Here is a 13,028-nt window from a genome sequence, read left to right as displayed (position 1 = left end):
AGGCCTGCAGAGGGTTTCTTCTTGGCTGCTGCTGCTGCTGTCTGAGGCCTGCAGAGGGTTTCTTCTTGGCCATTTCACAGCCATAGACAAGATGCTTCATTAGCAGAAGTATGCTGCTTACTAACTTTGTATTGGCACCGTGCCTGGCAGGCCCTGGAATGTTTTCACGCTCGTCCCCTTCTCTGGCTGTACTGCAGTTCCTAAATCCTATAATGCACTAGAGGCAGTGGCGTTCCATAATTACTGAAGGATTTATTGCATACTAACACAAGGAATTAAAAATGCTAATAATCCCAACAGGGTCTAGGAGCCGCACATCTTTCTTTCAATACAAATTACCGTAAATAATATAATTAAGGAGACTAATCTCTCTAACCTTCTGTTCCGCAGATCAGCTCTATGAAGTAAGATCTTGTCTGCTAGCTTCTAAGCCAATTTTTCTTGCATGTGTGTCATGATCAGAAATCTCATTGTCTTAGCGTGATTTAGAGCTGGAGTTGGGGCTTTCAGTGCCCTCTGGGATGTGTTCCGCATGCAGTGGCTTTTTGCTAAGTATTTTCTCGAAAATGACCAGTCTGTGGTTTCAGAGGGTAGCCATGTTGGTCGCAGTAGAACAACTTAGGTTAGAGTTCTGTAACAGCTTAGAGATTGTGAAGATTTTCTGAGTATAAGACAGCCAGTGTGATGTAGTGGGTAAAAGTGGTGAACTTTAATCTGGAGAACTGGGGTTGAGTCCTCACTTCCCCCACATGGGTGGCAGGCTCTAATCTGGTGAACTGGGTTTGTTTCCCCACTCATCCACTTAAAGCCTGCTGGGTGACCTTGGGCTAATCACAGTTCTCTCCAAACTCTTTCAGCCCCACCTACCTCATGAGGGCATTCTTTGTGGGGAGGGGAAGGGAAGGTGATTGTAAGCTTCTTTGAGACTCCTTAAAGGTAGAGAAAAGAGCCGATTAATTCTAATCTGGAGAACCAGGTTTGATTCTCCACTTCTCCACCTGAGTGGCAGAGGCTTATCTGGTGAACCAGATATGTTTCTGCACTTCTACATTCCTGCTGGGTGATCTTTGGCTAGTTCTTTGGAACTCTCTCAGCCCCACTTTCCTCACAAGGTGTCTGTTATGGGGAGAGGAAAGGAGTTTGTAAGCTGCTTTGAGTCTCCTTACAGGAGAGAAAGGTGAAGTATCAATCCAAACTCCTCCTCCTCCTCTCTCTCTCTCCCCCCATGCGAACAGCTCCCTCGGGACGGCGTTTCTGCCGTCCCTAGGGCGCTGTAATTGGCCCGTGCGGAAAGGGCCTCACAGTCTGGCATGTTATAAAATGGTTGAGCATGATCAGGATTTTCTGAAAATGTGAAAAAATATGTGTGGTTCTTTGAGAAAAGTCATAGACCATTTAAGCTAGGATGAGTATAGTTTTTGGTAAAGCAAACAGAAGGTCCAAAACAATCTGTGATTCTCAGAGCTTGAGCATTTGAACAATATTTCAGTATCTGTAAATTCTGGCCGCCAAGTGATGTCTGCACAGTAAAAATTACTTGCGTATACATACAGCAAACTTTTCTATCCAACCTCATGTCAATTGATGTCATGCTGAATCCATATGGAATCTGTAAGGCATGACAATCTTTTCCCAGGGTAGATCCAATCCAGCGGTGGGATCCAAAATTTTAGTAACAGGTTCCCATGGTGGTGGGATTCAAACTGTGGCGTAGCGCCAATGGGGATGGACGGGAGGCCGCGATGGGGTGGGAAGTGGCGGGGGGCATCTCAGTGGGCGGGGCATTCCTGGACGGGGCTGTGGCAAGGATGCAGCCACTGTGCCGGTCCTTGGGCGGGAAACGAATGCACGCAGGCGCAGGCTGCCACGCACGCCGGTGCACCTCCTGCTAGACTGCTTCAAGTTCTGCGCACTACTGTTGAGAGGAGGGGCGCAACTAAGGCAAAAATCACGTGGCAAAATCACCCATTAGTAACCCCCTCTCGGCACACACAAATAATTAGTAACCAACTCTCGGGAACCTGTGAGAACCTGCTGGATCCCACCTCTGATTCAATCTTAATAATGAGAAATTATTTTAGTTTCAGCCCATTTTTTGCTCAATTAGGTAGCTGTTTTCTCCTTTTCTTTTGTAAACAACAACTACCAATCTTTTTGTTGTGACATTCATTTGCCTTTCTAGGGAAAGTTCAGCCTTGCGTCTCAGCAGTCTTATGTTTGAATAATTGACTCTCAAACACTAAATATGCATCACAACTTTGAAGCAACAGGGCAAGAACGGTTTACTCAAAGGCTTCCAACCGTGATGTGTCACTTGAGTAGCATCCCAAAGAAGAGACTAATAATATTTTTTTCTGCATGGATGGAAAGTTAATTCTAAATGTTTAGGAGAGTCTGCAGCAAGAGATGAGTCAAGTTACTGGGAAGTGTATTTGCTAAACATATGTTGTTAATAAATGCAGGCTGCAAAGTTCTTTCGTTACAGGAGTATTTGTGGATTGATTGCATATATTGTTGGCTTTGTCACAATAGTAATTAATTCCATGCCTATGCCTTCTACCAAAATGCTTAGAAATGAAAATGTTTACTGCTGAAGCCAATCTAATATGAAGTGAAATGAGTCAAGTAGAAGGAGATTGGTGTAAGTTTTAATATCTTCTTTTTTAGCTTCAGTCTTTGGCCCTTTCTGCATGGGCGGAATATGGCAGCCTGGGGACGGCAAAAACGCCGTCCCCAGGCCGCCATTCGCACAAGGGGCGCAGCTGCAGCGCAGCCGCGCGCCCTCGCACCGCCCGACTGGCGCGAAGCCGGCATTCCCAAACCACGCTTCCCCAGCATGGTTTCCGAGCGCCCGGCTTGGAGCCGACTGCCGTCTGCGGTAACTGAGCAGCGGCTTCAAAAGCGCCTTCAGGCGACTTACCAGCCCCAGACGGCCCCTCACGGGCACATCGCCGAGGCCTGGGGACACGCCCCCTTTGCCCTGTGACCCTGGAGCGGCTGCGCAGGGCAGGGGGGCATGTCCCCTGGTCACCGGGCGGCAAGATGCCGGAAAGGGTCACGATGGGGCTGGTGAAATCGCTCGGACGACTGGCGCAGCTAGCCTGCGCCCGTCCGTCCCCAACAATTTCAGGACGCGTCAATAGCGAGGGACGGTCCCAGCTGTCAGTCGAGGTCGGCGTGGAGTAACGCCAACTCCAGCCCTTCCACCTCCCGATCGCGGAAGGAAGGGGCCTATATTTGTTAGCCATAGGCCTTTCAAATTACATAATAAATCTACAGTTTGAGACACAATTCATTTAAAAATCCAATTATATACACAAATGGTAAAACATGACCTTAAGGAATTTACAAATTGTCAGAACTTACATCTTATAATTTGTTCTTTAAACTTCAACCTTTCTGTGTTCTAAGTTTGGTAGAAAGAAACATAAATGTAGCTACCCTATGTGTGACTTCCTCAAAAACATCGGCCATCATGAAACACACTTTATTCTCCTTCGTGCCAGATAGTTTATAGAGAATATTTGTAAGATATATATTCCTAATATCATCACACATAGGACAGTGCAAAATGTAGTGCTTTACATCTTCTTTCTGGTTTGAGCCACAGTCACAAATATGTTGTTCTTATGGACTCTTGTTGAATCTACCATAGAGATAGTTTGATGGAAAAGTATGAAATCTTGAGTTTTAATATTGTGCTCAAAGTGGATTCCGGTGCCATTTTCCCTCTTTCCCTGCTCCCCCAGTCTTCATATCTTCAGTCATAGTTTCCTTTTCTTCACTGAACTATGGAAATGTGTGTATGTCTGGTTCTTTGAGTAAAGTCATAGATTGTTTAAGCTAGAGACTTCCAATGTGGTGTCTCCTGGCATCTGCCAAGTATTTTTAGGAAGTGGGTGGGACCAGGTGGGACTTTTGCACAGCAGGGGTTCTGATTGGCTGTTGAAAATCTGATTGGCAATGCAGATTTTTTTAAAAAAAACAACAACACTTCTCAACAACTGTTGCCACATCGCAGAACTCTTCAAGGCAATAACATGGATGTATGCAAGAAAACATTTTAAACAATGTCTTCATTTTAAAAGGCAATCTTGATGAAGAGAACTTCTGTCTTAAATGCCTCAAATTTACTATTATCCTGAAGAAGAAGAAGAAGAAGAAGAAGAAGAAGAAGAAGAAGAAGAAGAAGAAGAAGAAGAAGAAGAAGAAGAAGAAGAAGAAGAGAAGAGAGGAGGAGGGAGGGAGGGAGGGAGGGAGGGAGGGGGGGAGGGAGGTTTGGATTCATATCCCTCCTTTCTCTCCTGTAGGAGACTCAAAGGGGCTTACAATCTCCTTGCCCTTCCCCCCTCACAACAAACACCCTGTGAGGTGGGTGGGGCTGAGAGAGCTCAGAAGAACTGTAACTAGTCCAAGGTCACCCAGCTGGCATGTGTGGGAGTGTACAGGCTAATCTGAATTCCCCAGATAAGCCTCCACAGCTCAAGCGGCAGAGCTGGGAATCTAACCCGGTTCCTCCAGATTAGATACATGAGCTCTTAACCTCCTACGCCACTGCTGCTCCATCGGTCTGCTCATAATAATCATTGTCCCATTGGAAGTAACTGGTAGTTAGGCAGTGTTGAAATAAAGCTGTGATGTCATCTGGAAACATCTCCTCCCTGATGAAATCTCTTCATCTCCTCCCTGATGAAATCAACCATCTAGACTGGGCTCTGCAGGCTAATGACTACTCCACTACAGAAATCAGAAGAGCTTTAAGACCAAGAAAAACCCAGAGGACCGAGGAGAAATATCCCATCACCTGAAAAATATTTCTACCATACATCAAAGGAATTACAGATCAAATAGGGAAACTGATGAAAAGCATTACCTATAGACCATCTTCAAACCCACCAGGAAAATACAGCAAATGCTCAGCAAAGGACAAGAGAGACCCCCTCACTTCTGCAGGAGTATATCGCATACCCTGTCGCTGTGGAAAGGTCTACATAGGACCCACAAAACGCAGCATTCAGACCCGTATTAAGGAACACGAAAGACACTGTCGGCTTAACCATCCTGAAAAGTCTGCAGTTGCAGAAAATGAGTTAAACAAAGCTGGACATCATATTTTATTCGAGAACACTGAAATTCTGGACAATTCAGAAGCTTACTATGTCAGACTGCCCAGGGAGGCCATTGAAATTCAGAAACACCAGGACAACTTCAATAAGAAAGAAGAGACGTTAAAAATTAGCAAAGCCTGGCTCCCAGTACTTAAAAAATGGACTGATATCCCCCCCCCCTGCAATAAATACAAATGCACCTCCAACCACACCTTTGCATAGCAAGTTCCACCCAAACACTTAATGATTGGTTCCCCACCCTGGGACATGGACAATATACCCCACTAAACTTTCCCTTCTCACTTAGACACAGTGTGAAACAGACTTTTCTCTGTGATACACCTCTGAAGATGCCAGCCACAGATGCAGGCGAAACGTTAGGAACAAAATCCACCAGACCACGGCCACACAGCCCGGAAAACCCACCAGAACCAGTTAGCTCATCACTGTTTGACAGGTTTTTCCCCCTCAAAGAAATGTCCCTATTTTGAATTGAAGTGCAGCCCAAGCTGCTTTTTACACCAATTTTGGGAGCAGGGTTGTGTGACCCTCCCTTTTTTCCCCTTATACTAACTAGCTGAAAACGTGGGTGTCCCTTCCTCTTCTCCCTGCTCTTATTCTCCCCTATTTTATAAATATTTAGTGTAGTCCACACTGGGGTTTTTTTTGTTGTTGTTGATGGCACAAGCTAGGTCACAGTTTAATCAAATGTGTTTTGACCCCTGTGAAGTTTCTAGTATAAGAAGAGTTCTTAGTGCTATTCATATTCTGTTTTATTTTGTTGCAATTAGAATTTAAAAGATTTATGTTCCCTCCTTTTGCTCCCTCTCTCTCTTTCCATCCCTCCCTCCCTCCCTCCCTCCCTGCCTGCCTGCTTGCTTTATTTATTTATTTATTTATTTATTTATTTCACTATTTATTTTGCTATTTCTTTCGTTATTTCTTTCGTTATTTGTTTGTTTGTTTATTTATTTCGTACTTTATTTATTTATTTTGTTCTTTCTTTCTTTCTTTCTTTCGTTCTTTATTTATTTATTTCCATCTGTCTGTCTGTGTTTCTCTTTCTTTTTTCTTTCTTTCTCACACTGCTTTTCTTTTTCCTTCTCTCCTTCCATTCTTCCTCCTTCATTTGTTCAGTTTTTCCACCTTCTTTCTTTTCCTCCTTCCTTTCACTTTTCCTTTTCCTTTTTCAACCCTTCTGCTATCTTGCCCTTTCCTGCCCTTTCACAATTTGCAGCGGAGATAGCAGAGTTCAATTGGGACCCAGGGCAGTTCTCGCTTGGACAACCTCTAAAGCAGTGGTTCTCAACCTGGGGGTCGGGACCCCTTTGGGGGTCGAACGACCCTTTCACAGGGGTTGCCTAAGACTCTCTGCATCAGTATTCTCCATCTGTAAAATGGATAAATGTTAGGGTTGGGGGTCACCACAACATGAGGAACTGTATTAAAGGGTCGCGGCATTAGGAAGGTTGAGAACCACTGCTCTAAAGCTTAAAAGCATCCTGGAAGTGTGGCTGAATGCATAGTATGTGGGGAGGGACAGATCAGTGTTAGAAAAGCTCCTGAGACCAGCGAATCCAACAGAACCTAGCCCTGATGGGGCAGGGCACAATTTTACTGTTTGCCCCGGGCACCATTTTCTGTAGATACACTCCTGAAAGTGGGGTATAAATCCAAACTCTTCTTTCCAAGTATAACCTTACTACCCAACGCATTATGGATGCATCCACCACCTGAGGACAGAATTCCAAAGATGCCCATAGACTCTAAAAGGACCGCTAGCATAAGTCCATTTAATTGCTGTTTCTCTCTTTCCTTGTCACAGCAAGACGCCTGTGTTTTCATAAATGTGAACCAGCTGTACTTTTCTTGAAATGTTCAAAACGTTTCCCACTTATTTTAATGACCTTACAGTAGGACTCCAGTCAGCTGATCTTAGAGTCCTTTTGGCCAGCTGGGATATTGCATTCCTCAGCAAACTTTAATCTTAGCTAATGCCTTATTAAGCAAAAAGAATTTCAGTTCTGTGCTTCTGATGTGGTACCCAGGTTTTCGCAAATGTTGCCCATCGGTGTTAAAAACCTTTCAAAAACACAGGGGAGGGGGGAGTTCAAATTTAACTGAACGTGAAACCCCTTTCCAGAGTAATAAACATTATTTATTTGTATACAATTCATTTGTCTCTAAACAAATCTTATTTACATGTTAGCGAATATTTTGCTTTGTTTGTACTAGTTCTTGCTGGGTTTTATGATTTCTTGGGTGCTGTGTGGTTTCTGGCCTGTATGGCCGTGTTCTAGCGGCATTCTCTCCTGACGTTTTGCCTGCATCTGTGGCTGGCATCTTCAGAGGATCTGATGTTGGGAAAGCAAGTGGAGTATATATATCTGCTGGAGTGTCCAGGGTGGGTGAAGAAACATTGTCTGTGAGTAACAAAGAAGGCAACCAGGTCAATAGTTGAGGGCATCTGAATAGAAGTATGAGTAACAATGAAGTCTATAGCATGGGAGTAACAATGGAGATAGCAAGGTCACTGGTGGGAGCATCTGAATAGAAGTATCCTGACCTTTGTTTCCTTTGTCTATAGTCATCCTATGTTTGTGTGGAGCTGGTTAGACACTGTCTTGACTCTAGTATTTTTCAACACTGGCAGCCAAGTTCTGTTCATGTTCATAGTTTCTTCCTTTCTGTTAAAATTGTCCATGTGCTTATGGATTTCAATGGCTTCTCTGTGTAGTCTGACGTAGTGGCTTTCTCAGAGTGGTCCAGAATTTCTGTTTTTCTAAGTAATATTCTATGTCCTAGGTTGGTTTATCATGTGTTTCTGCTATTACTTTGTGTGAGGATTTTTTTTCTGGCTGAAATTGTCTACGAGGGTAGCCCTTGCGTGTTCTTTTTTGATAAGATGTCACCCTGCGCGCTGTGTTTGGTGGTTCCTATGTAGACTTCTCCACAGCTGCATGGTATGCGGTAGACTCCTGCAATAGCTAGAGGATCCCTCTTATCCTTTGCTGAACGTAGCATCTGTTGAATTTTCTTAGTGCGTCTGTAGATTGTAGGTTGTGCTTCTTCATCAGTTTTCCTATGTGATCAGTGGTTCCCTTGATGTATGGTAAGAACACTTTCCCTCTAGATGGCTCGTTATCTTTGTTCATGTGGCTTGTTTATGATTTCTGTTCTCTGTGTTATGATATATGTAGAGGCCGATTCAAATAAAGTTTAGGGGGGATAACTAGTTATTATTTCACATTATCCACTTGAGTTGATTGTCAAATGATCAGGGAACATCTGAGGATGCTGTTTTATTCCTACAGTATCAAATTTGATTGAAGGGTAATTGGAACAATGGATGTTTGAATCTAGAATGCTTCCCTGTCATCTTTCACACTTTGAAGTGGAGGTCATAATCTGTATTTAAACAAATCTCATTTTTGTAAATATTTCTCTATGTTCTTACTCTTTGTAGTTGGTTTTTATGGATTCTGTTTTATGATAGATGCTAGGGCTGGCTAAAAAACAAAGAACTACCCAGAAGGCATAACTATTGTATGTAGAATTCATTGTGTGTGTGTAAAATGCTCTCAAGTTACAGCTGATTTATAGCAATCCCAGAGGGTTTTCAAGGCAAGTGATTAAGCAGCCATGGTTTACCATTGTTGTCCTTTGCGGAATTTTCCCTGGTGATCTCCCATGCAAGATATGACAATATCAGGTTATGGGGTCTGCAACATAAGAACATAAGAACTAGCTTGCTGGATCAGACCAGAGTCCATCTAGTCCAGCACTCTGCTACTCGCAGTGGCCCTCCAGGTGCCTTTGGGAGCTCACGTGCAGGATGTGAGAGCAATGGCCTTCTACTGCTGCTCCTGCTCCTGAGCACCTGGTCTGTTAAGGCATTTGCAATCTGAGATCAAGGAGGATCAAGATTGGTAGCCATAGATCGACTTCTCCTCCATAAATCTGTCCAAGCCCTTTTTAAAGCTAAAGAGGGCTTGGACAGATTTATGGAGGAGAAGCATGGCCAATTGGCCATGCTGGCAGGGGCTGATGGGAATCGTAGTTCATGAACATCTGGAGAGACGCAGGTTGCAAACCCCCGGATCCCGTTCCCCATCCCTGTAGAATTCATTATTCTGCAGTAGTTTGCTGTTAGTTCTAAAGATTTTAAGCAGATTGCTATTGATAAATGAATTCCAATTAAATCAGATGTAATAGTTCGACTTTGAGTGTGCAGACATTGGCCAAGAGCCACCCCAAGGTAAGTTTAATCAGAACCATATCTGGGTTCTGGACAGAAAGAGTGCTTGGGCCGCCTTCCCCTGCCTGTTACCACGTTCCCTGTCCACACTTTTAGTTCATGGGTCCTTTCCCTTCTAACTCACCCTCTTCTATGCTCTCCCACCACCCACTCTTCTAGCTGCATGCACCACAGCAGGCAGGCTTTGGGGGGCAGTAGGGGAGCTCAGGTGGGGACAGTGGCCACAACCCCTGTTGGAAGCCCTACATCATGGCAGCTGCCCCACCCTGGGGTATACTGTCACTGTCCTTCTGTTCTGTTGTGGGAGAGTTTGGCAAATACAGCATGGTAGCTCTTGTCTGACATCACAAATATCAGTGATGTACATTTTCACTTCTTAGTGTAGCAGCAGTGGCGTAGGAGGTTAAGAGCTCATATATCTAATCTGGAGGAACTGGGTTTGATTCCCCACTCTGCCACCTGAGCTGTGGAGGCTTATCTGGGGAATTCAGATTAACCTGTACACTCCCACACACGCCAGCTGGGTGACCTTCGGCTAGTCGCAGCTTCTCGGAGCTCTCTCAGCCCCACCTACCTCACAGGGTGTTTGTTGTGAAGGGGGAAGGGCAAGGAGATTGTAAGCCCCTTTGAGTCTCCTGCAGGAGAGAAAGGGGGGATATAAATCCAAACTCTTCTTCTTCTCTTCTTCTTCTTCTTAATTGTTTGAAGAGTATTGTCTCAAAGATCTTATTGAAATGCTTTTGATTCTGCAAAGTTTGGCTGTCAAACTTTCAGCCTGACCTTAGGGATGTTTACTTGAAACCTACATCATCCAATACATCATTCTCAAGTAACTAAAAGTAACATCGCAGTTTGGGGTTGGTCTGTTTTCACTGCATTGCTGTTTCAAAAGAAATAAAAAACTTTCCAAAGAGGTTAATTGGATTTTTAAAATTATCTTTTTTTTAGCAAGACTTTATTGGCATAGACAACAGTACAACAATAATAAAAAAGGGATTAAAAAGCATACACAATACAGGAAATAAATGTTAGGCCGAAGGAAATCTACTGGCGTTTAGTAATTTCCAGGAGAAAGTCTGCCACTATCATACAGAGAGAAGGATCAGGATTGTCCAACAAGTAGTGTCATCTAATTAAATCAGGGAGATGGGGTAAATGTAAAGGAGTAAGATTCACATACTTGGATCTGATTTCCTTGAATCTGAGACAGTGTAGTAATTGGTGGGCTAAAAAGTATCTTGTGACATTAATAACTGAATCTTCATGACATTTGCAAAAAAAACAGCATAGTTTTTAACTGTACTTATGTGTCTTCTTTCCTAGATTAAATTGCACAGACATTGGGAGATTTCTCATCATGAACCGTGCTTTTAGCAGGAAGAAAGGTAAGCTCAGTTTGATTTGCTTTGTACTAGAACAGCGAGAAAGGGAAGGAGAATCAAGGAAGCGAAAAAGAGGCATACCTCTAAGGCAGGGGTAGGGAATCTGCGGCTCTCCAGATGTTCAGGAACTACAATTCCCATCAGCCCCTACCAGCATGGCCAATTGGCCATGCTGACAGAGGCTGATGGGAATTGTAGTTCCTGAACATCTGGAGAGCTGCAGGTTCCCTACCCCTGCTCTAAGGCCTCTTCCACACGTGCAGAGTAATTTACTTTCAATCCACTTTCACAATTGTTTGCAAGTGGATTTTTCTATTCCACACAGCTGCAAAGTGCATTGAAAGTGGATTATTATAAATGTGCACAAGGGGCCTGAGTGTTGCCAGGTGGCAAATTGATTCATAAAAGGATGCCACACCCCAAGTGTTTCAAGAGTGGGTTCGAGGCGATTGCGTATAAGAACAACTCTGGGAAAGCACCCTTCTGAAACCAGTGAACTTCTAGCTATTTTCTCAGAAGAATTTTGTTTCAAAGCCATCTGGCTGTGACTTTTATTAATAAACTGTTCATCTGGCATCAATTTGAGGTTTGACTCTATTGCCTTATATTGGCAAACCAGGCATCTTTTATGAATAAAAGTCCTTGTGTTAGTACTACAAACAAATTGTATCAAACCTGGGAAAAGGGTTACTTTAAAAATGAGTCCTATGTTATCGAGAGATTTCAGCTTAGAGTGGAATTCCAAGTGGTTGCATTGAACGGATTCAGTTTCCTTTATTTATAACAGCCAGATGGCATCCAGAAAGAGCTGAGTGTTCCTTTATTACTGCGGTTCGTTCGGTCTGTTGCTCCCGTCGAAGTACTTTTTAACAGTGGCGCGTGCTATATTTTGATTGCACGCATTGAAATTTGGTGAGTGTCTGAACGTGTTCTGTAGACTTCTAGACTCGAGTTTCACCCCCCAAAAAAACCCTAAGCAGAATTATATATTTTGTATTTCTGCTGATACGATGGCTTGTGGAGGTCGCTGACTTTGAAATTGTAGTGGTCCTTTCCTTTAAAAAAATAAGGAACAAAGGTTTTTAGGAGTTCTGTCTTCCTTCAGAAGCATGTCTTTGTAAAGTAGTGACATTCAGAGCACAGTCCTTATGTTGTCCATATGGCAAAAATGTCTGCTGTAGTCACGGGAATGACACTCATGACTTCTGTGACTACACTGTGCAGATCTTGCCCGTGTGCCTTTCTAACATTGTTCATTTTGAGATTTATTTTACCGGTATTTTATTACATTTGTTACCCTCCTCTTTCTCAGCCAAACACCGAGCTCGGGGCGGCTTGCACGCATATTAAAGTCCTCATGTGACTTTAAAATGTTTTTTTCGGTGTTTTAAGGTGTTTATATGTGCTGCCTTGGGGACCTGGTTGAGTGGAAAGGGGTGTACAGATGATTTAAATGAATAAAGATATAGTGTTGTGGCACTCAGTGGCACCATTTCCCGGGAGCAAAGTTACTCTCTTACTGTTCTGACTGCAATGCTGCAAGTGGTGTTTTGCTAGGAAAATATTTTGTGTTTGTTTTATTTCTGTGATTTAGAGTGGGCAGTGGTGGGATCCAAAATTTTTAGTAACAGGTTCCCATGGTGGTGGGATTCAAACTGTGGCGTAGCGCCAATGGGGCTGGGCGGGGCACGGCGGGGGCGTGGCCGGGCATTCTGCGGGCGGGACATTCCTGGGCGGGGCTGTGGCAAGGACGCAGCTGCTGCGCCGGTCCTTGGGCGGGAAATGAATGTGTAACCTCTTTCTGTGGGTTCTGTGGGGCGGTACTTGGAAGGAGTTGCAAAGAACTAAATTTAAACAGAACAGTTTACTTCTCTTAACAAATAACACTTTTAAAACATTGAACATTTGACATTTACACTTTACAGACCTGTTAAGTTTGCATTTTCAAGTCCTTATATTTACAGTCTACTGATATTGCCAAGTCCAATTCTTCTTTGCTGGTGGTTGGTTTTGAAGACTTCAGAGGCTTGGTGAATGGGATTCAAGATGATGAAGGGTCCCAGAAAACTCTCACCATTTACATACACAAAAAAACCCTGAAACAATCAATTCTAACATTTAAAATATAGCAAAAAAATTAAACTCCCTTCCCACTAGTTCCCCACAACATTGCAGTTACCTTAAACAAGGTGTTAAGGGCTTAATAAAATCAATCAAGGTCCCAGCCTGGTAGCCTTGTTTCCTCCAACCTCATGAGTTCTGCAGCATTCTGCTTCTTTT

General features: G+C 43.6%; 1 protein-coding gene across 8 annotated transcripts in view; it reads left to right on the top strand.

The window, feature by feature from the left end:
• GULP1 (GULP PTB domain containing engulfment adaptor 1) overlaps positions 1-13,028 on the top strand; it is a 256,298-nt gene that overhangs the window by 121,402 nt on the left and 121,868 nt on the right. For all 8 annotated transcript variants that reach the window (XM_048484088.1, XM_048484087.1, XM_048484085.1 and 5 more), the window contains exon 3: positions 10,690-10,751. In XM_048484088.1, the coding sequence (XP_048340045.1) occupies positions 10,724-10,751 (28 nt within the window). In that variant the 5' untranslated portion in view covers positions 10,690-10,723. The remainder of the gene's footprint in view (positions 1-10,689; positions 10,752-13,028) is intronic.

The sequence above is a fragment of the Sphaerodactylus townsendi genome, linkage group LG02 (assembly GCF_021028975.2).
Source record: "Sphaerodactylus townsendi isolate TG3544 linkage group LG02, MPM_Stown_v2.3, whole genome shotgun sequence".
Classification (NCBI taxonomy): domain Eukaryota; kingdom Metazoa; phylum Chordata; class Lepidosauria; order Squamata; family Sphaerodactylidae; genus Sphaerodactylus; species Sphaerodactylus townsendi.
Note: the sequence above shows the minus strand (reverse complement) of the source record. Positions and strands in the feature narration are given on the sequence as shown.